Here is a 25,679-nt window from a genome sequence, read left to right as displayed (position 1 = left end):
AGATGTGCATAGTCTCTGTGAAGTCAGACAGGCACTTAACAAAGTTGGGTACCAGTCAGTTTAAAGATAAATAGGGTCTCACCTTCTCACACAGTGGAATCATTTATTTTCACATGGCTCGTAACACAAATTATTTATAGCTATGGAAAGAAAAATAATGGGGATATAGACTTGGTGCAATTTCTGTGAACCAGTTAGACATGATATGGTTGGATATCCAAGTGAAATGCAGCAGTGCACTGCTCTCCATAGAGTGAAATAATTTTTACATGCCTTGTCAGTCTTGCTATGGCCGTGGAAAGAAATACAGTGAAAGCAGAGACGTTGGCTCTGTTTGTGTTATTTAGAATGTTTTTGCAGCTAACAGTTTTGACCTCTATTCTGTTTTGATGGTCCTGGTTTCAAAAGGCCACATCATGTTTTCCAGCTAGAAGAAATGAATAAATACTTTCTTTTCCTGTGGACTCTCCCAGGTTTTATCCAGATCCTGGTTCAGAATTATTCCAAAGAATTGCTGGTGTAAAACTGTATGTGGCATTGTTAGTGGAACTACAATGATTAACAGCTTCAAATCTACCCTCTGAGGCCAGGAGAGTTTCGTTTTTGTCCCTTGTGGTCTTCAGAGACCCTGAAAAAGAAAGTTAGTGAGACTGGAATTTGGAATTTAACAAGTGAAATCAGGGGCCATCATTTAAAACATCAATCCTTATTTCAGAATGGTGTTTGACAGGCTGCAAGTAATTTCTGCTTCAAGCAGTCTTAGGCATCAGAGTAGCCCAAAGGTCACGTTGTTCTTATCATGGATAAAAGAGATCTTCTTCATGATGGATGACTACTCTGTGTGTTTATGATGCGTAGTATATTAGTAATTTTAATTCACAATGCCATTTATCCAACAGTTTTGTCAGGGCAAGCTAAACTATAGTTAGGTACACCTGTGCTGTGCAAAAGGATAGGACTATTGTGGTAATTCATCATAAGACCTTCAACACAGTCCCAGTTGCACATACTGGAGCTGGGAGGAATCACTTCTACAAATGGAAATGCCAGCCTGCAGGAATTGAGCCAAGAAATCTTGTGTTTTCACTGCTAATCTTGACCTGTGCTGCTGATCACAGCTGAAACCAAATGGGTTGCTGCCTCCAGACTCATGGTATTATGTAGAGCAACCCCTCAGTGTGTTCTTCACCAGATTTACCAGGTTGGGAGCCTAAGGTTATCTGTACTTGTCTAGCCTAATCACAAAAACTGGAGGACCACAGACAACAAACACACTTTGAGAACTTTGTTACCCAAGACATAAAGATTCGAGCTGGCTTCGTGCAAAGCACTCAGGGCGTAATACCACCACAGCTGCTACCTACCATTTTACCCTCATGCTTTTGATAGTACTGAATGCAAAAGCCACTCCTCTGCAGAACCAGACACAAAAGTAATAAGCAGTAGTATTAGCTCAGAGGGTCTCAGATCAAATTTGCTTTCTCTTTGCTACAAATGCAGCTCTTAAGCAAACCTTTATAACAATATACATTGGTTTTGCTTATTTGAGTAGTACATTCTCCTGAGCATATTTCTGTAAATGTCAGTGCAGCAAAGCGCTGTTTAGTAAAGAGGGCTGAACTTGCCTCTCAGCTGATAGAATTTCTAGATTTATCTCCTCACTCCTTTTGCTGCTGTTTATATTTTACATGCAAAAATGTGGTAAGAGCCATACTACTCTCCTATGTTGGTAATCATATATTTTCAAAAATGACTGAATGACATCCACTAAAAGTCATCCTAAATTCAAATAATTTTTAAATGTGCCCTCCATTCACCAGCATCATGCTGTCCTTGATAAATTTCCATCTCTACATATTAGCTCTTTTGGCGCTTAAATTTGCATTTTGCAAGATTTGCTTTTGAAATGGCCAGCTGTTATCTTAAAGTTTCAAAGCTCTTACAGCAAGAGGCTTTTCAATAGGAAACATCACTCTCCACTCAGTTTTCTGGAAGATCTTGTTCTCACTTCCAGAAGCGGGCAGCCAAGGCTCCATGTCATATTATTTCTTCACTGTGTGCATCCCTAAAAAGAACTATTTTTGGCACTGTTCTTCTCCTGAAAAAGAAAAAAAAAAGTAGTTTTTTTCTTTTTCAAATAAATGTAGATCCATTGTTTTATAAGTGGAGGAGGATAGAAAGATGCCCTGTATTTCAAATGAGGTTCTGTGACCTATTGTATACTCATTGCACAGGCTTTTATAGTTGGAAAAGGGACTGGTCATTTCAGTTCTTCGGCGCCTTTGGGAGAAGTTATAAGGTGGAGGAAATAGAATCACCAGTCTGAAATTCAGAACAGAGGTCTTATCAAGTTCATCAATGTGCTTCATAATCATTATTTAAAGTAAGAGCCATTGATCCCATCCTTCATACATGTATATGGCTTTCAGATAAAGGCAATAGGTGCTGTGCCTTCAGAACAACTGAAGAAGCAACGTTTCACATGCACTCACAGTTACTCTTCTATTATAACATGTCAAAAAAGTTAGACACATGAAAATGGATATTCAGTGACACTGTGTTCATAATGGACAAACTAGCATATAGTGCTGAGTCCAAACAAAAGTGTCCCTACATTTGTGTATGTAGGGATAATGGAAGTATTTTTTCAGAAGTCAAATATGTTTTACCTCGTATTTGTTGTTATTTCAATTTTTCATGTGTTCTTGGGGTTTGATAGTTCCTACGTAAGGTAAGGGATTCATGTCTTACACAGGCTGAATTCTTCTGTCAGGCAGACCGCTACATCTACAAAGAAGCTTCCCTGAATTTTCTTTAACATCAAAGTGCCTCAGCTTGGGTTATCCGGCAGTTCCAGTTCTGAGAAAAATACCCCTCTCTCCAGAACAACTCAGCCCATAGCTCTTTTGTAAGCCTTGCGAGAAAGGTTTGGGTCGGGATACATCTGACCAACCTGATTCCTAACAGGGTCAGCAGCCTCCTTGGGGATCTGAGTAAACTCCTATACTCCTGCCCTGAGCTACTGAATTGCTGTAGTGAACTAAATTTTTGCCTGTTCATTCTTTGCAGACATTGATGAGTGCTTGGTAAACAATGGTGGATGTGACCATTTCTGCCGAAACACGGTTGGCAGCTTTGAGTGCAGCTGCCAGAAAGGCTATAAACTGCTCACAGATGAACGGACCTGCCAAGGTAATACTTTGTTTATTTTAGCCTTTGTATAACAAGAATGTTATTTTCAGTGGATTTTTATTTTGTAATGAAGTCATTTGTACTACAGGTTTTAGTCGTACTGTCATATGAAGTAAAGTTAGAAAAGACCTACCAAATTTCTGTTTTCTTTGGTGGAGTTAGAAGACTTTTGGAAACATCTTGTTTCAATATTTTTAGTAGTAGGAATGCCAGTGTCCTGCTGAAGTGTGAAAATCCATGAGATGTACTGGAATAGACTCAGGTAAAGAGCCTCACTTTCAAATCCCCTAATTTGCTATGATCTTAATGGGACAGAGGCTTATCTTATTTACACTGGAGTCAGTTAGAGTAACTTACTGGAATAGAGCATTTGTAACGTTTAAACTGAAAATATAATATAATTTGCGAGCTCACCTTTGCCTGACAGAATCTGTTTATGGAGGGATAATGGAAGTGTTTTGTGAGAATTCAAATGAAGTGTTTTATATTGTTTGCTGTGCATGTCATGATTTGTTAGCTAAATCGTATGATGTTATATATTCTATGACCTAATTAAGTGCCTAACCATTTCCAACTTAAGTACTAACCATGTACCTTTGGAGAAATGACGCTTTAAGTGTTTTAGCGCTGTAACTTTACTCTTTGAAAGCCTCCTAGAAAAGGCTAGAAAGAAGAGGATGCATTAGTAGAGAGAGAAGGGGAAGGAGGATGTATTCGATTAAAATTTTGTGCAGGAATTTCCTTTTTATTAATAAGTAATTATTTGCATGGGTTTTAAACACGTAAAAGTTGTGAAGTCCGAAACAGCATCAGTATTTTAGAACTTCTTTGTTCATCAACAAAAGAGAAACCAAAGTCTGAAGATACATATGTGTTATGGTTTGAGAAACCCACAACAATTTATTATCGTTTAGACAATTATTCTATCACCCGATGACTCCTCCCCACCCAGGAAGGAGAATCAGGAAAAAAACAAGGAAACCCAGGGGTTGAAATATAAACAGATTTAATAGAATAAGACTAAATAATCAACATTAATAATACTAAAGAACCAGTATTGATCCCGATACCAATACAGAATATGCAAAGGTTATACTCAGGCAATTTTATCAGTAGGAAGCTGTACACTCCCAGCAGTGGACAGCAAATGTCAGACACTGCGAGCGCTACGGCTTCAGGAGGAAGGGAAGGCCTCAGGGGTCTGGCACTGGGGCAAGAAGTTCTCAGGATGGCAGCCATCAAGGGAGAGAGGGCAAACTTTGCAGCAAACTTTCTAATTTATATTGAATGTGGAAATCATGGTATGAAATAATCCTGTTGGCCAGCTTGGGTCAAGTGCCCGGGTCTCACTCCTCCTCATCACTGCACCTGGCTAGATCGAAAACACTGAGACCGTGAAACCCACACACCATAGCTGGCTGTGAAGTAAATATTTTCACAAATTCAGAAACTACAGTCTTCTAAAAGTGCAGTTTTCCCGAGCATTAGAAGAGACCTTACTGAAAAGTAAAATTACTGAAAGAGAAATTAATCCTGTGTCACTCAAACCAGGACAGTATGTCATTCAAAAACATTTCCATTGCATCTCATTGGTACTTCCATCATCTGAGAAGCCTACTCCACCCTGACTGTGTGATTAGACACAAAGGAGTCAGTGCAAGGTTGGTTTCAAGCTGGGACAGGGTGGGAAAAGCTGAGTGGCACAGTTAGTGCCACATGACTGGGCAGAAATAACGTTGTAGGATCATGTCAGACAAAGGTAAGTGTCAGGTTTTGATGTACCTGCAAAAAATAGGGACAAAATGTTAAAAAGATATGTTCCCTTCATGGTGTATTTAGACATAGTTAGGAATACTTTCTGGTTTATAAATTTCATGTGTCATGACATGCTGTCACTGTGGTGTCAGTCAGAGGTTTCACCACTGAAGTAATTATAATTACACCAGTGAAAAACTCAAGAGAAAAGTCAGTCCCTGCATTCTTGTTAGGCAAGAGATGGTGAAAAATTTATTTGTTCGTTATGCAAAGTCTTAGTAATAGGCTTTGAAAGCTACCTATAAATAATCAGATATCTATGGTGATAATGGGAAACTAGAAACAGCTCTGTAAATGTTGTTCAACTGAGTTTTCTTGGTGTGCCTGGGCTACTGAATGAGTGAGTCACTGGTAACAGGACATAAAATGCAAGAAATGAAGCATTAGCTGATGTTCTCTTCTCCCTCACGTGATCAGATATGGAAATATAAACATGAACCGGCCATCCTACTTTTTCCATTTTCAGTGTGCAAGGACAGGCACTCTGCCTCTGCATGGTACTTTGACTGATTCGTCAACTGTAGTTTATCCGTTGCTGTAACAGATACATTAGTGCAAGCCCAGAGAATTTTGGGGCTCAGGAAGTTCCTCCGGTCCCCGAAACGCTGGTTCTTCATACTGGGAAATGGGGAGGATAAAGTTACTTTGTGTTTGAAGTCTGAGGTATTTGGGCCCCAGAGACTGATGATTACAGCAAACATGGTATGATGCCTGCTTTGTGGAGGGAGCACTGTGATAATTTAGTTCCTATCTGGTGCTTAAGGTGATAATTGGTGACTCATGCAGTCAGTAGGCCTGCTAATAAAGAAGGAAAGTGAATATAGATCAAGAAATCACTGATGTATGAATCACCTGTACTTTGCTGCTTCTGCTGCAAAAAGAATATAGTTAGTGGAAGTGGTTATAGTTATTAATGTCAGGTCTGACAGAAAAATGTGGTTTGGGGTTAGTGACTCTGCTGGAATATAAATCATCCACAGGTTTTTTTGGTAACAGTCAGTCAACACTGACCATAGAACATTACTGAGAGACTCAGGGAAATTTATTTTGAGCATATTAGCCTTTCCAATGCATGAAATAGAAAACTCTAATTTGTATTTTATAAAATATGCTGTTGTTCATGTTGCATCTGTTGTTTTGATTCATAATAGAGTTTCTATGACTTACAGTTTTGCTGTCAACATTGCCTTTCTCCTCTGGTTTTCATTTTTAAAATAAAGATTTCTTTCGGTTACAAATCAACATGTTTACCAAATACTAATTTAGGACCTTAGAAGTTTGCATTGTTTGGGGCTGAGTCCTATTTAGTTCAGGTGGCCTCTCTAGTGTATAGGGAGTTCATCTCTAAATGAGTTCATCACTAACATCAAGGAACAGATTCTGCTAACCTTAGGCAAAATGCCCGTGGAAACAAGTGCTAAGCTTGCCCTTTTACAACCAGCAGAACCCCTGGATAAGTCTGTAACTGTGTCTGACTCACAGGCAAGAATCAGTGAAGAAGAACAAAGCCACAGGGACACAGTTCATCTTAGCAACATTTTTCAAACTGTTGAAAAATAGAAGTAAGCTGTTGCTGCATAGCTTTCTTCATATAGTCATTAATTTTACATGTTTCAATAAAAAGGTTCCGTCATATTCCCTGTGAAATTCTGAGGTTGTCCCACCTCATCTCATTACCTTGACGTCCTTTCATTGTAGACCTCAGAGCCGCCTTTAAGATTGCAGGGAAATTGTATCAAAGTCTCAGACTTTGTTCTGGTTGTTTGCAGAGCTCCCACCCCATCGTACCAAGTGCCTTACATACATTCATCCTCTCTGTGAAGGGGAAAGTATTTCTCTCTCAGTTTTTCAGTCAGGAAGGGTGGAGCCAAATATAGCAGCTTGCTTAACATCACACATATGAATGCCTGGACTGCCTGGAGAATAAATGTCCAGTTTTTGTGAATCTTCCCTCTGTGAGTCTGCCCATAACGAGACATTTTTTTTTCCTCCTGTGTTTGTGCTCATACCCTGATGTGAAAATTCATTGGTTTTCAGGAACTCTGAAGCTTGCCGCTTGCTTGGTGCCACCAGCTAGCCACCCTGCATGTAGAGTGCTTGTATAAGCAGCCCTTGCGTTTGTAAAGGGCATTAAAATATTCTGCGTTTGTCTGTTTACAGCTAAACCATTTTTAGCCCTGGCTGCAAAGAAAACCATTGTCAATCACAGATTACTTCTGCTAGGGAGTGGTTCTCACGCTGTAGCTTCTTGTTAGGCAAGGAGAATGTGGGGGTTTCCCTTCCTTTCCCCTCCCCTGCATTCCAACCATTTAAAAGGAAACTTATTTGTAACCCTGAAGGTGAAGAATCCACATTGACCTGCCAGTGATATTGTGGAGACTAATACTGCTTTCCCAGAGTCTCTCTTTTCACGCAAACTTAAAAACAGATTTTTTTCTCCTTTGATGGTGAAATCACTGTATGACAATACCAAACACATCTATTGTGTATTATTTTAACAGAGCCCTTAAGTCTAAGGTATTGTAAATTCTTTCATACAGGAAGAAACAGTTGGATCTGTTTGTATAAACCTAGTGAAAGAGGCCTGTATCTCCTTTGAGCATGTACTACAAATAACACAGCTATATTTATAGCAAGGAACACTTGTGTTTGTAACCTTTGTGGTAATTAACAGCAGGACAACAACTCAGATTACTTTTAGAATCACATCAGCAACAAAACAGCAAGCAAGACTCTTTAAAGCCGCAATGAATGTGTGTAAGCGCAGACATAATTACCTTAATCCTCAGCCAATATGAGTTTTAAAGCCAGTTAACTTAATTGCTTATTCAGTTTCTGTTTGTTGTGCAGTGATGTCGAAAAAAATTCAACAATAAGCAGTCTCTCTGCTCCACTCAAGTTCAAGCTTCATTAAACACCCAGAAAAATGTGTGAAATTATATCATAAATAATTTTCTCTTCCTGCCGTAGGAATTGCCTTTTGCAAAGCAAGACAAGGAGAGACAGCACACGCAATTGTCGTAACTCTCTCCAGGGAGTGGTAGAGTTGGAAAGATGAGTTACATTCAGAAAAAAAGTGCTTTTAGTGGGAACATTCAGCGATCAACATGTAAAACTTTAGCCTGCTAAATCTACACTCTCACCCTCTGCCCCTCTCCACCTCTACCCAAAATAGGGCCAAATCCTCCTATGCTGAGGAATTTGAACTTTTGCAGAGGGCAGTTCAAGGCATGTGCATCATTCTAGTCCACGTACATCCTCCAAAGCAGACTTAAGTGGGGCTTGATGATTGCTAGATCTCACAGACATGATGTTTAGTCATAATGAAGTCTGTCCAAGTAGCATTTTCAACAACCATTCAGCTACTGTAAAAGCAGATGATTGTCCACCAGGCGAAAGTACCGCTGGGGCATGTGCAATACCTGCATGGGCCGTCTGGCATTTTTGGGGCTTCTTTAAGGCCGTGTATTCACACACAATAGGTGACAGCATTTTTATTTGCTGTGATGTATTGCCTGTTTGACTATTGGTTATTCTTTACTACCTTCCTACCAGATTTTAAATGAATGTGACTGACTCTTTTGTAACTAGGCACTGGAATACAGGGCCTTGTAGTCTGCTGTTGGTAGTGCTGGCGTCTGCCCAAAGGAAATTCAGTGATGCAGGTTTATACAACAGGAAATCCCAAAGAGAATTTGTCCCCCTAGCTTCATGATGTATTGAATTTTCCTTCTGGTGATTTTCTGTGGGAACATTTTGCTACAGGTCTGGGGTTTTTTAAAACTACGGAGCTATCCAGTAGAAGTCCAAGTATAGCTGATTTCAGGTGTTTTTTTCCTCTCATTACAAGAGACGACATGAGCATATCCACTGTCATAATTGTGCATTTGGACTTTTCTTTCTCTCTTCGAAAAAAAAAAAAGTGGGTTCTTATATGGTCCGCTGTATCCCCCCTTCCTCTCTCCTCAGCTTCACTTCCAGACAAATGTTCCTCAAAAACTTGATACTTATGGAGTGGAGCAACTGGATGTAATGGCTAGAGCCAAGGATCCTGTGAGCAGATATTGAGGCAGTTTTCTTAGTAACTCTGCCAGAATATTGCAATGCTGACCTGCAAAACACCTCAAACCTTGTCCAACTCTGTTGTTTTTTTCCTCAGGTTATCTCTGAGCGAACTTGATGAGTGTAGCAAGTTTTGTGATAGCTTTCTGATGTGTTACAGCATATAGCTCCTAAGTCTTGCCATCCACAACTGGGTTTTACCTCCGATCTGAAATATGATTTGAACCCAGCCTGAAGCCTTCTGTGTTAACCCACGGCAGCACAGAACTGTAATCCATGCAGTCCTAAAATAATACTGTTAAATGAGAGACTGACCTTTCTTTACTGCCAAATAGGTCTTTATTCCAGAGAATTTGATGTGATTAGACCTAGCTGACCTTATGATTGATCTGTTGGTAAAGGGATGCTTTACATAGGGCTCCCAGTGCATAATTGTCAAGAGAAGCCTTCTTTCATTCCAGAATGACAGAAAGAAAAATAGCACCTTGAAAAATACAGTAAGTGCCTGTGATCCAGAGATCCTACAGGCCTGGTCTTGAAACATTGCCATATTAACTGGGTATGTAATCCCCTCCCGTAACATCCACCTTTTCACTTATTTGTACAAAATATGCACTATTAGCCTTCCAAGGGCAAGATTTGAATCTCCCAGCATGGTATCTCCATTTTGAAAATGGGTATGAAATGAGGAATTGATCATACAGGGAAGGACAGATAGAAAGTGTTTGTGGGAATTATTTTTGGCCTAAAGAAGCCCACAAAGATTAGCTACAAAGATCTCACTATACTTTTCTGTATGGAACCATTGATGATAAATATGGCTGTACAGGACCAATTTAATCCCAAATAAATCAGTGCATCCACACTGGCAGCACTGAATCACTAGTCATCTTTGACATAGAGTTACCAAATTAAAAAATAAAAAGAGGGGCCAAAGAGGTTTGCGCCCTTGGGTTACATGACAGTGACCTGCTACCCACATTTGATCGTGTAACCCAGTAAAGCAACTGGCCTTGTCCCAGTCACATGACATGATGAAGGTCTCAGGATGAGGATACACTCCTTGCATTGATTTATATAGGACACAGTCACCCATCTTAGATTACTTAACTAAATGCACAGATGAGAGATCAGGGTTGGAGCATCCCCCCCTCTCTATCTCTCATTGCATTGTGAAAACAGAGGATGGGGAGAATCGCACGTCCTATGTCCTAGTTTTAAAACCCTGAGGAAACTCCTTGGAATAGCAGGACAGGGGAATTCTGTGTCATGATACGCCCAGCCAAGCCAAGCTATCTTTTTACCTTACTGCTACTCTTCATGCTCTGAATTATAGCTGAGTATACCCTAGTGCAGTCCTAGAGGCAGTGAGCTGTGAGAAATGTTAAATGGGTACAGCTGCACCATACAGCAGTAAAGAAACCGATTAAACCCTTCAGCTAATCCGTATCAGTGCTAGAACTAATGTTTCATGTAAGTCAGTTTAAAAAACAATGGGTGAGGCCCAGACCCCTCATATTCAATACATCAACATTATGGTTTGGCCGATTTTCCAGTGAAAAATGTTGGAAAGATTTGTTGTTGGTCTAACCCCTCTCTTTCCTTTTCTCCCTCCATTAAATACATAAAAGAATACATGTCCCCTCACTGACTTTTGCCTGGGTTTGCGTGTGCATTTGCTGTAAGTTTGAGGTCTTCAGCAGTCAGAGAAAATACCCAGGGCTTCATTTTGCTCTCACCTACATCAGAGAGAAAGCTGCTGTGCTGAGCAAAGTTACAGTGCTGTCACACTAAGGGAACCTGCTGGTCCTTATTACCTTACACCGCTTCAGCAAGGTGAGTCAGTGCCGGTGCGGGGGAGATTAATGAGAGAGAGAGGGATGAAGGGACTCAAGCCATTCCCCTGGCAACTCATTTGTGTGATACACATGAAGGAGAGTGATTTTGCTTGATGCACGCACACGCTCATCCACATCAGACAGGTGTGCTGTAAGATACAAAATACATTGACTTGATGTAGGCTGATTTTCAGCCAGTCCAGCTGAGTCTGGCCCAGTATGTTTAATTTGTATGGACACTTGGTATATAAACAACAGTGCTGGTTCAGCTGCCAGTGTAGCTCAAGAACCAGTGAGAATCAGTGGTGCACTGGAGGAGATACTGGGAGCTGCTTTTGGAAATCAGACTAGCTCACAGAAAGAGAATTCAAGATGATTTCCCTGTCACTGATGATGTTTGTTCCCTATGCAGCTTTTCTCTAAGGCATTCTGTGTCACTGAGCCTTACAAAAATATCTTGTTTGTGACAAGCACCATATTGCTTCTAGCATCAGATTAAAAAATACTCTGCTGGGAAGCAACATGTTACACTGTCATTAAAAGGAATACTTCTCAAATCCTTTCTGGTACACATGGTGCTTACTCTTGGTGTCAGTGACATTGTGAATAGTGGTACAGTCTGCCTCTGTGAGAAAAAAAAGGGTTGCAAGACCATGCCCAGAAACAAAAAATGCCCCAGGCATGAAGTAAAAACAGCCCTAGCCAGTACAAGTTTGTTTGCCAAGTGATAGTATCTCCGGTGTTGGTTGTAGCAATTAAGTCTGCTGAAACATGAAAACAAATACACCCCCCCACACCTCCAGTTCTCCTCTATGCAGCAGTGTTACCATAAGTTAAAGGCAAATTTTCTTTGGTTGCTGCTCCTTGGAAGGCATATTAAACCTCACAATCTAGGCTTTAAATCAATTTCTAATGGGATGAGACCTAATGTGGGGAGGGCAGATGGGACAAATTATTCTACCTCTATTTTGCCGTGAAGCTTCTGACACGGGCTACTGTTGGAAGTAAGATACTAGATTAGTTTGACCTCAGGTCTCATTCACTATGGTAGCTCTTATATTCCTGTATTAAAGTCTATAAAGTATACTGCTATCAAATTGCTTTTTACAGCTTTGTCTGGCCCCCTCCCCGTGATGATGTGTGTGGGAAGCCAAGCAAAACGTTCCATTAGTGTTTAGAAAGAGAATTTGAGATATATTTTTCAGTTGATGCTGTAGGATTTATGATGTGTATAGTGCAGAAATGATTTTACTGGACTAGAATCATGTTATGTATTAATGAATTACCAGGATATGAGTCAGCCTTGGAATAGTTTGAGCAGGAAGGTAGCATTCTTGCACAAACAATAATCTGTTGATAAATAGTGCTGAAAGCTGTAATTCAATAGGAATTGTTTTTAAAGAGAACCAGAGAAAGACTATATGTATATATATATATTCTCCACTATTGCAGTGGTGCACATTGAGATAATGCCATATTACTGTGCGCAATCATTTAATCACATTGATTAAGGTCAAATATCCTTTATACTACGTGCTATAAAGAATTGCAATAAAACGACAACCCTGTCCCAAATGTTCAGATGAGTTTCATTTTCCTGTTCTTGCATCTACCATCCTGGGCCTTTTAAAAGTGCCCTGTTTTGTTTATTTTGTTCTGCTGAGGATAAAAGCTTCACCTATTCAAGCAAAGGGGTGTGATTTTCTTCCAGTCGCCATGTTATGAGCTGCTGCTCTTTGTTTTGATAACTCGGAGATGAGGCCTTAGTTAGGAGTAGTGAGATGAAAACAAAAATCTAAGCTCAAATATTAAGAGGCAGTGGAATGGAGGAGTATCTTCTGGGGTTTTGCTGGGTGGAGGGGTTTTTGATACATATTTGCAAAACATTTCTGTTAGATTTTTGGAGGGATACCTGCCATTTCTCCTCTCCATGGAGGCCGGCCTTTCTAAGCAGAGTTTTTAAGCAAGCCTTTGAAGCAGAGCCAGAGAACAGCAACTCTTGTTGTATATTCAGTGGCCACTGACTTCAGTAAGAGCTTGAAGCAAACTGGGAATGCACAGTCAGGTCCACAGGAGGTGAAGTGCTGCATTTGAGTTTTCAGTTGAAAACTGCAACTGTGTTGTTGTACTTTGCTCTTTCAGCACCATCAAATAAACACTGGGCATATTTCCACCCAGACTAGTCCCTTCTTCCTTCAAGAAGTCTCACTAGCAGCCCCTACTAAAGGGTGATGGAGACAAACACCTTAGCAAACAGTTTCCTCCTTTCAGATATAAGTCTAAAAATCAAATGTATTGCAGGATAGAGGGAATATTCCTTGCTTCATACAGAGAGGGTAAAGCCTTTTTTTATGTTGTCTCATCAGGCTGTTAAGCTGCTTTTACAGAGTTGCTCTGTAAATAGTGGCTTGAGCAGAGTGCAGACTACTAAACATGTTTATGTTTGCAGGAAAACAAATAAACCTGCCTGAAGTTTCTTTTAACGCACTTTTACTCTTGATATATGGCTTCTCCTACCCCAAGCACTTGATGTAGTAGCACAGTTTATTGCCATAACAGCAGTAGATAACTCAACTTGCCTTTGCCTTGGAAAATGATTGATTTTGGAAAAGGATACAGGCTTGCTTATAACATCTTGGCAATGTTTGGATGAAGGTACTTTGTTTTCTTAAAAAATGTTGGGAAAATATTGACTGTAATTGCATTTTAGATTGGCCTAGCAAAACAATGGTAAGAGGATAAATGTAATAGGAGCCAAAGCCAATTGCCTCCTACTGGGTTCCTCGGATTAATAGAGGAACCTGAGCACAACAAAGCCCTCATGTAATGGAGCAGGGTGGGAGGGGTGGGAAAGATCTAAGACAGGTAAGCATAGACCTAAGAGCAAGGGTAATGTCTGGGAAGTCTGCAGACAGTCTAAGCATTGACACAACTTCAGTCTCCAATTTAAGATCTTCATCACACAGAAACAGCCTTTTGCCTTTCTTGTCTCTATATCTCTTTCTCTTTCGCCCTCAAAGCTTGGAAGCACTTGTGTTGCTGCTAAGTGATTGTGTCCCATTGTCACATGTAGAAATACCCATACAAGCAATTTGGCTCAAGAGGATCTTTATTTTTGTACCATAAATAATTTCATTTCAAAATTTTGTGTCAAAGAAAATGTGTACATAATGCATGGAGGCTATGAAGCAAATAAAGTGAACATCAGAGATCTGTTGGGGATGGTGGTCCCCCATATCTACTGAGCAATGCATTCATTAGCACATCCATGCTACTTTCACGTAATGATGAAGGTGTGGTTGCACAGGCTGATCACCGAAGTGCTCATACAAGGCACTGAGAAGAGCTGTCATCCAAGAGCTACCCATCCTGATGCCCACAGTGCTACAGCTTTGTTGGTGCTAGCATACGTAACAGATTTGACTTACCACAAATACTATCAACTGTAGTTGCACTTTCATTCTCCAGGCTAAGCATTTGGAGGTACAGTTTTAAGTCAGGCTTATTTATCATAGCTGTGTTGACCTTTGTCTGATTTGCCATCACTGAAAGGTTGCAAATGTACTTAGACTTTCTTTGGCACATGGCCTTTCACCAAGCAGTTCCAGCCCTTCCTGATCCAATAGTGGGTAGATTTTGTAGCTCTTACGAAAAAACTGTGATCTGACAAAGTGCTTAGCTCAACTAATTTTCTATTGATTTTAAAAGTAATAGGTTCTAAAAATGAACAGTACTGTTAAATGTACTTCTGCTTTTTTTATACTATTAGCTTCAGTTGTATTTAGAAGATAGTGGTGGTTTACTCAGATTCAGATCCCTGTAATGCATTTTTAAACCTTTTAAAAATCCTTTAGAAATCCTTTAAAAAAATCTTATTCACAAAAATAACAATAAGGAGAAAAAGTAAGATGAGAGCAACTGCCATGAGCTTATGGTGAGGCTAAGTGCGACGCGCTCGATAGCGAAAACCAGTAATGATTTGAAATCTTCCTTTCCAAATGCCTTTATAGAACACCTCCCTTGGCTCCCTTTGTGTCTGTGACCTTGGGCAGACTTACTAATTTTATACCATTGTGTCTAGTTATTAGTAGGTTTTTCACGTTCCATAAGAGACCCAGCAAACTTTCTTACCTGCAAAAGCAATTCCTTTCTTTTTTTACTTCTCTATTTGAAAGTATCTGCAGAGCTGTCTCTGGTGATTGGCACGTCTCTCTGCAAACCCTCTGGGGAGATTCCCTGAGCTGAGGGTTCTTCTGCCCTCTCTGTCCCCTTCCCCTATCTGAAAGCAGATGGGGATCCCTAAAGTTTCTTCTCTTGGAGTACGTGAATACTCAATCTGAGGGTGTCTAGAGGGTATCTGTAGAGAGAGGATGTACAGAGGGTGCCACATGGCCAGATGTATAGGTGCCTTGGAGGGCAGGCTCACAGGGGGTGATCTGTCCTCAGCTGCAACACTGATCTGTGGCCTCTCCACAGCTCCAGAAGCTCACATGTCCAGTGCAGCTGGTCATTAAATTGAACACCACGGTGACTAAGGTTATCTGACAAGCAATTTCCCAAACTGTGGGAGAAGACATGGTAGGATTGGTTGAAATATGATCAGAGGCATCAGGGAACATTAGGCTAGGGAGAGTTCTGGAAGTGTTTCCTGATGTGAGTGACGAAGTGAAGTGTCTGCACCAAAGAAACAAGCTTACCTCATTAGATATGAAATGTACTGCTGCCTGCCACTCAGAAAGCCTAAGGACCCAGTATCAGTTTTTCTCATTCCTCTCTCTGCTATGACAGCTGACCAAGTTCAGAATTGCTGAGCATTTCAGCTCAGCTGAAGAAACGGAGGAAGAGGGAAGCTTGGACGGCACTTGTGAGGCCAAGTGCCTTTTCCTTCTCAGCAGTCCCATGGCCAAAAGCTGCCACTACTGTTCTCCAGCTCTCCTTGCAGTCCTGAGATTTAGCAAGTAGTTTTGCTCAACCATGTTTAAAATATTAGAAGAAGTTATTATCTGCCAGAAAGGGAATTTATCAGGTAATCCTCTACCGTTATTCTGGCTTTTAGTTTGGTGCTGCTTACAAAAAAAAGATGGTGGGGTCCTTCATAATGCTGCAGGGAAAAATGTTGGAAACCTTTTTCTTTGCCCAACGGGAGAGAAATAATAATGGTGGTGGTGATGATGATGATGTATTTCATTATAGAAATGTAAAAAACCTTGGGCCAAATCCCACCAACTATAGTTAAAGATACCCCCAAAGACCTCAAAGTTAGTTGCCAATTTTTGCCTGGCTGAAATTGCCAAATTCTGCAGTTTCCGTCCAAACCCATCAATCTTCCCAGCCCCTCAGGCAAAGCTTTTGGTGATCCAAAAGCAAGCAAATAGTTCCGTGGCTGATGCATGAGGCAGAACAAAACCATACTCTCTGACTGGGAGCAGAATTGGCTCTGCAGTGCTGACAGGAAGAGAGAATGTATGGTGGTCAGTTGACTTGGCACATGTGTTAAGGGGAACACATAGGGAATAGGTATTTGCTGCATTAAGATGTCATTCTGCAGCTCCCTTTCTGCAGACTCTGAGAAAGCCCTGAGGGAAGCTTGTGGAAGAGAATGAGCTTGTGAACTCTGACTGGAAGAAAATTAAATAGGGAATTTTTGAAAGAAACTGAAAAGAGAAGGGAAAATTAATTTGTTGGTACGTGAGATCACATAAAACTCCCTTGGAAGAGTTCCTAAAGAAAGGATTGTATTTACTCTGGAGAGGTAGCAAACAGTTTAGGCCTACAATTTTATTGCCAAGTCTCATTTTTTTTACCTGCTTTCCTTCTGTTTTGAAATCTCAGAGATAGCACACTGGTTCCCAGAAAGTGGAACTGGTCTCTTTTGATAAGGTCTGACAGAGATAAAGAAAATGAGCTGCCGTTTGCCTTTAAAGACTCTCCCAAATGTACTGTCTTATTCTTCTCAATGGCAGTTCCCTTTGCTGTAACTTCTAGGTAAACAGTGGGAAACCAGTTACCTTGATGTTAATGAGGGTGATGAGATTGCTGGTTTAAGAGTTGTCCCCTTGGTGCACAGCATCAGAGAAGGATCTGACTGCTGCAGTTCCTCCAACCACTGCAGAGGCTAATGAAGGATTACCGTCTTCTGAACTGAGTTGCTCCGGTGATAGGAATTAATAGAGGCAGCCAGCCAGCCCAAGGGAACTACTTAGTTGGAATCCTGCTTTCTTGTGTGTAACCTCAGACCCAACAAAATAATATGAGAAATATATCAAGAGGTACCTGCTGATTCCTGGAAGGATCAGGTATGCATTACACTCTTTTAAAAGAAATTATTCGGCCTTTACCAAATTTAGCAATTAAAAAGGATCACACCAATTTGAACTCTAAAAATTAAACTGATGGAGAAGACTAAAATGTCAGTCCAGGAAAACACCTAGACAATCCTTTCTGGAACAGAGATGCTTTTGAAGGTTACCAAACAAAATGCAAGAGGCTGTTTAAGTGCAGGAGGTCAGACTAAATGTATCTGGTCATCTTGCTGGCATTAAATATACTCATTCTATCACAGTAAATATCGAGTTTCTATCCACACTGCTAGGACTTGGAAGACAGCCTTCAACTTTGAACATGTAGCAGAAGTGTGAGAACGCACAGAGAAAGGAGAAATCAGTGATGTCCTTAGAGCAGAATAAGAGTATTTAAAATCATCAGACCATAATGATAAACAACAGAAATAACTGTGGCTCCCTAAACTGCACTTGCTTCAGAGCTATAGAGTGTTAATACTGCATTTAGTACTGTACAAATACAAAGAGACAATCTGTCTTAAGAGTGATGATTAGCAGTTTGAGACCCTCAGGAACAGAGATACCGGGTTATTGAACTTATTATGGGTACAGATATGCTGGAAGAAAGATGAAGACAGGCTGTCGCTGGGAACTTAATATACTGCATAAAAACATACGGATGTAAAATGATACCAAGGCTATGAGGCAGAACTAGGTAGGTGATAACAGTAGTGGTCCTTAGTACAGCTATGGATTGGTAGGGATGGCATTGCATACCTTGCTGCATTAAACAAGTGGAAACTGTGGCCTGGTTGCATTTTCCAGGGCATTTGGCTGTTTGGCACAGTACTTCTTGCTTAGCCAGGCTGGAAGAGCTGTCAGGCTCGAGGTCCATGGAGACTCTACTGCTGGGGCAGAAGCTCAGGCTGCCAAGTAGCTTGCCAGCAAGCAGCCACTTCAGTGTGCTGAACCCAGAGGAAGGAATGTGTTGTAATTAGTGAAGTCCATGTTAAGCCACACCGTCCTAGAAAGTGTTGCTCTCTGGGGCAGCAAGTACCTTCTGTGGGTTGCAGAGCAGAAGCTAACTTGAGCCCAAATTCCTCCAGTGGGAATATACCTGGAGGCATATCTGCATGACCCTAGTGCCACTGCAGGTCCTCATTGGTTTCTGTGGTTCCCATGTGGATCGAGACATGGACTGGCTTATGGCATCACTGCCTAAATCTGTTGCTAGCGAGCAGAGAGTTTGGTATGAGTGAATCAAAGGCACAATTAAATGCTTTGTCTGGTCTGGGGAAACTAGATTAGCTCTAATTTGCAACAAGCAAATTTCTGTTCCTGAACTGAACCATGGCAGCATGTTGAAATGATGCATGGAACAGTGGGCTTACCTGTATTACAGTGGGTAGGAACCAAAGATTCTGCAGAATTTGTCACTGACTGCTACCGTGTGCCTGTCCCTGAAGCTGAGTGATAGATAGTAATTTCATTTTGTACTGACAGATCCTTGAAATACCTTCTCTGTGGGATGCTTACATAATAAGTCACAGGTTTCTAATTATTTATTGCCTCTGTCTTGAGTATATTTTGCAGATTTCTTTTGCAGTTTATATACATTTATTTGTTTTACTACCACTTTGCATTCTAAGAACAAATCATCTCTAATAAAAAGCACATTTCCTTGCAAGCAGAATCAATTTCCTTCAGAAGTCTTTCATTCCCTGATTAGTGTGTTACATTTGGTCTTCACTAATCACATAGTTAACTGTGAGCAATAAAGTTCTTAAATAAATAAATGCTCTGATCCAAGTCAACATTAGTCATAATGGACAGTTTCCCTTTTAAATTTCTGAAGTACAAGATGTGACTGTGCTACTTACGCACTTACATTCACATTAAAAGTATAGCAATTAATGCCAGAACTGTTTTTTTCTGCAGGTCATTAGTATGTTATTAACAATTAAGTCTCAGCAACAAGTTGACTTGATTGCAAATCAGTATGGGAAGTCTAAATGGGTGTGGTTTTTCAATTACTTTTAAGGGCTTGAGGTTAGGGCTTTTTTTTTTTCTTTCTTTGTGTTAGCCTGCTCCAGAAGCACTCAGTGGGAAGGTAATGAAGTAGAAAGTTTGTATATTACTACATCTTTCTGTGCTTCCTCTTCATTGGTTTTATTATTGTAGACTTTGAAACATAAGGAGGTTAGCTATAAGCCATTCCTTCTGGTCGGTGCTGGATGTGTATTAGAGAGTTACGTTCTCAGATGGAGGATGCATTTTTACTAGCTGTGAACAGGGGTAAGTCACTGTGGATCAGAAAACCTGAGATGTGGTGGAAACCCCATCACATCGCTGCTGTAGCAAAATAATACCTTTCCCAATACTGAATTTAAACCAGCGTTTGTTGGAGAACGTAGCTTGAATCATGACTCCCTATGGTCCAGCAACCACTCAGATTAAGATATGTGGTTTCCCTAATGTCTGTCAAATATTGTTGGAAACCACGCTGGCTCGGCTGTAAGGTGAACAACATTACATGGGTGGTATCAGTTCCCTGCAGACATTGAAGGGGAGGGGGGGAAGACAGAAAATAACTTTCAGCCAAAATACATATAAAAAAGCATTACTGTTTATTTTAAAAACATCATGTAACACTTCTTTAGAGTTTCTATGTATGTGTGCTTAGTGAATGAGAAAAAGGAAAGGCTCTGTTTCTCAGAGGAGCTGATGACTTGGAAGCTGAGAAATGTGAACACAAAACGTTCTGACTAGCGTTGAGTTTGGCTTGTGTGCGTGATCAGTTGAGTGGGGTACTCAACACTGAGTCTGCTTTTGGCTTGAGGGTTAAAAATATACCAGGGCTGTGTGAGCCAGACAAATTAAAACTATGTATTATGGACTTTTGCATTAGGAGAATGGGACCACATGAGGAGATAACCCCACTGTACTGAGCGGTGGCTTTGCTGTGCACAGTGCAGTGGGACACTGGGGCCATCGCTTCCAGCCTGGGGGTCAAACACTACTACCACAGATCTCTTGCTGTGTATGTTCTTGATGGCATCCTGGGCAGCAATTATGAGATTTATCTATAAAGCTTGGCTGGCCTAATGAAGGTAGACTTAAGCTAACTGGAAAGATTGGGAGTGTATGGAGTCATGACTGTAATAGCACCTCAAAGTATTACTGTAATGTTGCTGAAGTGATCTGCCAGCATTCAGGGTGTCATGAGTCGCTTCTACTGATGAAGGCATTGGTAGCAGACATCAGTATTTCCTTTTCTTTTTATTTCATTTTCTCTTTTTAAGCAAAAAGTACTTCTTTTTTATTTCTATTTGAAATAGTATCTATAAACTGAATGTATATCTTTTGCATATATGCAGTGATCTAGTGTATACTTCCTGTCTTGCCTCACTGAATATAGACAAATCAAATATAAGAAGGGTTCTTTGCTCACAGTGTCCGGAGTCATACAGTCTGCGCTCTGTCCCAAATCCCTGTTATAGTTTCTATTGATGGTGTTTGAGCCCCTCCTGTCTTGTTCTCTGTAACACAATAGCACCATCAAACAGCAGCGATCTCCCATGGCCATGTTTATTTTTAGACCACATGAAAAATACTTAAAGCAGTGAGACCAAACTCTCACTTAAGCATCATATGTGGCCTCTATTTTGGAAAGAGGCTCCCAGTTTCATAAATTAACCTAGTTGCTTAATGTATGTCTCAGATAAAAGCTGTCATGATGACCATTAGTTTTCTCTAATCAATTTCTTCACTTGTTATTAACAAACAAAATTATATTAAGGAAGAAAGAGAGGAGAAATCCTTATTTTTGCAGTAAATTTTTAATGTGAGATTGGGCAAACTGGGCATTGAATTGTTGACTTCTATAACCACAACCCCCAAATCACATGTGTACCTCTGTGCCAGTGAATTTTGCATGTATGCCTTCCGTCAGGGAGTCATCGCAGTTTTTACATCAGTTTGCAGTCCTCAAAACATCTCTATTTAAACCGTGCTATTTACCAGCCTCACCTGTAAACGTTTGGTGTGGAGCTGCTTGCTTGCAATGCTAATGCTTTTTGGAAATGTCCGGCATTACACTTTAATTTCCTGGTCATTGGTTTCTTTTAATTGCTCTGAAATTTATTTTAGAGAAGAAAGCAATGACAATCAAGAATGCAGGGGACTGCATTTGAGGACTGGAAACAGAGTACAGAAAGGAGCCTTTCACTTCAGAGCTGCTGGTAGGAATGCAGCTCAGTTTCAGACTTAGCAAAAATCATTACTGTGTGATGGCTTCTTGGTGCCCTGCACTCTACGTCCACAAATGAGTCAGTGTCCACATCACACAAACCACCAGAACAATTGGTGCTACTGTAATTGGGAGTCTACTGGCAGCACCAGTGGAAAGGGCAGGGACTTGAATGAGCATGGAAAATGGGCTGCTTTCTCCCTGCTCCCTCAGGTCACTTTTGAGACATATCTGTGTGAGGAAACTTAGAAGACATTTGACCTGTGGTAACTCTCTTCTGGAGATAGATAGAAGACTTTACCTTCCCTTACTGACAATCTGACACCCACTAACAAACATGATAGTCAAGAAAAATAAAGATCATTATGGAATCATTTAGTGTGTGAAATCACGAAATAAATAAATAAATAAGCTAATTATGATTGAAAAATCAACAGTGAAATCCAAATGCTGACTTGAAATGATAGGAGCAGAGCCAAACAAATATTGTTAAGCATGACCACTGCTGGCAACGATTGCCTCCCTCAAAAACACAGGGAAATCCTGCTCCTTTAATAAACCATTGAACAGTTTCTTTGAGTTGAATCCCTTATAGGCAAAAATAAAGGAGTGCTTCCACTGTTCAAACATTCTCTTCGGAGATGAGAACGTGGATTGATAGAAGAGATGTTGGCCTTTATTGAGCCTGAGATGATGCCTTGATGTCATGGAAACAGCAACTGGAAGGAGAGCTCTCAGCAGCACAGGAGACCATGAAGAGAGTGCTCTTAGAGAGAGCCAGGCCAGCCAGCGTGCACGTCAATCAGTGGTGGAGGTTGGAAGGGACCTCTGGAGGTCATCTGCTCCAGCCCCTGAACTTGGCACTTCCACTGAGTCGTCTGCTGTGCAGTGGGGAGTTCCTCATCTTAGAATTTGTATGCTACCATTAGTAATACTAAAAAAAACTGCCTCTGGCAGGAAACTGATTGTGTACTACCAAAGATGAACTTAGCCCCATAGTTCCTGCAAGCTTCAAACAGTTACGCTGTGAAGATGTCTCTTAATATGCTGAAATGACACAATCGCATATGCTGATTACAGTGGTGAATGTGATAAGAATTTTTGACTAAGTGAAAGTAAAAAGAATGTGTCTGATATCAAATAAGTGCATTAGCAAATCTGAATGTTCTGAGACAGCCTGGACTATTTGTGAATTCATGTCAAATTCAACTAAAAACAGAATAGAAACTTCAACCTCAAGTTGAAGTTTTCCACTGCAGTTCCTCGAAAACAAAATCTTTTAACTTTTCATGTTGAAACAGTTCAAAAACTTAATTTAAAAAACTTTAAAATCATTTCAAGAGTGCCCCAGACCCAGAAAGCTTATTTCTCAGTAATTACTTTGGTGTGTGGGAGAGGGGAAATTCAGAGTGACCCAATACGAAAATTTGTGTGTGTTTGAGTGTGTACATGTGTTGGGGGGTGTGTGTGGGGGGTGTCGATCACAAAACTGAAAGAGAAATTATTTGTTCTCAGTTCTGTAGCTGTAACCTGCCACAACTATGCTTTTGTATTTTTGGGCTTCTCTTCGGTAGATAATGCTACCAGATTGTGTAGTGTTGTTTGTACAAAGGAGACAAAGATTTCGATACCTACGTTCATTCCCAATTGTGTGGATTTGAAAGCCAGGGCTGTGAAGGTGAAAACCAAGGGCTCCTTAGTCTCTTATGAGATATACCTGTATCATGAGAGTGGTGGGAAATAAGGACATCCTTTCAGGGTAAATATGGAGAAGTATTGTGGAGCACCACAAAGGTGTGATGGCCAACTTCAAAGTTTCTGGGAGCCAGGGGATAACAGCGCCCAGAATGCAGATTTCAGAGGTGTTTTTTTAAAAAAAAAAAAAAAAAGTGTGAGAGATTTCAGCGTCCTGTATCACACCGCTGGTTTCTTTTAGTGAAGAGCATGTGGTGCATATTTTTCCCTTTTCTATGACCAGTGCTGAATTCCTCAGGGAACTGGTGATTCTGCAGATAGAGCGCTGTGGAAAGCTCGGCCAGGCAGTGCCTGGCCCTACTCTCCACGGGCAAGGAGCAAGAGGGGGCCGAGGGGCTTGTTGTTAAGCAAGGAAAAACCTGCGAGGAGCCTTTCTGCATTTGATCAGCCAAAGCAAGATGCTGAATTCAGCAGAGGCTGAATGAGAACAGCAGCAGGAGGTGGGATGCGGGGTTTAAATGGCAAAAAAGCTTTTAATAGCAGTCTTTGTATTATAATAAAAGTGTTTGTTTCAGCGTCTCTGCCTGCCAGTGTAAGCAATATAAGTTTACAAGTAGCTGATATGTCATGTAATAGAAATGCATTTGTCCATCGTGAGTGCCTGTTACTTGGCAAGCAGCTGACTGGTCATACTATTAGGCAGACTGTTGTTTCCACAGGCAAAGAGGGATATGCATCCTTCTTAATGTGAAGAAAAACCCGGAAAGGCCTAAGCCGTAATACATAACAACACAAAGCGGTATGTGTGAAAGCAACGCATAAACCCCATTGACTAAAATAGTACAGGGCCAGAGCACTACTGAGAAATATGAAATTATTTTTGAAAAGGAGCTTTCTGAGGTAAGTCAGAGGCCAGAAAATGAACTGCTTTTGTAAATTTCCTGTAATACCATATAGCGAACATGGTTACACATGAATTAAACCATGATGTATGATTTGGCTTCTTATGCATTAAAAATCCTTTAAAACTATAACTGCAGTGTTCATTCCCAAATGATTTTACTTTATGTATTTATTTAGAGAAAACTGAAACAGTTTGCCATTTATGTGTATTCAAAAGCTGCATATTTCCAAGACTATAAAGGAAACCTTAAAAAGAAATTACTTTCAGAACTCAAATAATGACATTTTAAAATGCATAGAAAATGTATTAAAATGAAATAAATTTTAAAAAGAAAATCTCAGTTGTCTGGTTTTGGCTATTTGATCATAACAAGTGATTGTGATGCACACATAAAACTGGATACTGTAGATTTTTGTTCATCATGTGTATTTCATTTTATGTAATGCATTTGCCTGAACACTTGCTTTCCACATTGTGAATTCTCTTTTGTATGAATGTTTTGAAACACTTAAAATTGGAAATATAGCTGTTTACAACATTCTAAATTTGTTCCTAAACTCTCACACAGATTTTGGGTTGATGTACACATGCACAATATCTTAATTTTATAGTTCTTGAAGTGAAGTATTTGTATTTATAATAGCAGGGTGACACCTGTAATGTTTCATTAAACATCAAAACTATATAAATAATACTTGGATATAGGAATTGGGCAGCATACCCTTAAGTATTGGTGGGTTTTCAAGCTTTTTCAAGCACCCACATCTTTCTAAGCACATATAATATGAAAGTCCAAATTATATATAGTAATGTTGCTCAGGTTATGTTCTTAATAAGCAACTCTAGAAAATGTGCAAGCTATTAGAGCAATACTATTCCATTCATTTATACCTCAGGAATATTGGAAGAATGAGATTTGTTAAAATTACCACTCTCAAATAACGCCATTGTATTAATTTCTCTGACCTTTAACAGAAAAATTAATCACTGAAGAGGATTTTTAAAAAACTAATTGTTTGAGGATAAAATTCACTCAAAAGTGTTGATATTTTGCACATGTTGCTATTTAAGGTACCTGTAAATGTAACCTTTAATGTAACGGTTTTCAGCAAGTCCATTCTGTCATGACTGCTGTCAAATAAACCTTTATATCACCCTGCTCAGCAAAACCTTTGTACTATCTTTGAAGCAATGTGCTGTTAATTGCTTTCTTTGTAGGCAGCTGGATGGAAGAGACTATGTAAATAAGGGTTTCACATTAGTGAGCAGTGATAATTAGAGATAACTGACTTTTTTAAGGGGAAGAGGCCAAATTTTCTTCAGTTATGTAGAATGTGGACTTTGGACTAAGATTTGCTGTGTCTTAGGTGCAGCCTGTCCATTCCTGATGTTGGCTTATTCTCAGGCAGTGTTTTGCTTACCCCCTTGTAGCTGTGCTTACCCCCTTGTAACTGTCTGTACAGTCTTTCATAGGCAGAGCACAATTCTGCAAGCGACTCCCTGTCTTGGTGGGCAAGATGTCAGACGAATGGTCGATGAAAGAGGGAATGGCTTGATTCAACCCAAAAGTTTTTTCCATTGTGCCACTAACCGCCCCCCCCCCCCCCCACAACCTAATCACCCCACCCCCCCTCTCGGACAAT

At 40.3% G+C, this 25,679-nt stretch overlaps 1 protein-coding gene across 1 annotated transcript in view; it reads left to right on the top strand.

Annotated features, from left to right (window-relative positions):
* SCUBE1 (signal peptide, CUB domain, EGF-like 1) overlaps nucleotides 1-25,679 on the top strand; it is a 215,308-nt gene that overhangs the window by 160,965 nt on the left and 28,664 nt on the right. Inside the window, exon 8 of the mRNA XM_009879702.1 lies at nucleotides 3,070-3,192. Within this exon, the coding sequence (XP_009878004.1) occupies nucleotides 3,070-3,192 (123 nt within the window). The remainder of the gene's footprint in view (nucleotides 1-3,069; nucleotides 3,193-25,679) is intronic.

This window comes from Charadrius vociferus, unplaced genomic scaffold, assembly GCF_000708025.1.
Source record: "Charadrius vociferus isolate BGI_N301 unplaced genomic scaffold, ASM70802v2 scaffold90, whole genome shotgun sequence".
In the NCBI taxonomy this organism is placed as follows: Eukaryota; Metazoa; Chordata; class Aves; order Charadriiformes; family Charadriidae; genus Charadrius; species Charadrius vociferus.
Note: the sequence above shows the minus strand (reverse complement) of the source record. Positions and strands in the feature narration are given on the sequence as shown.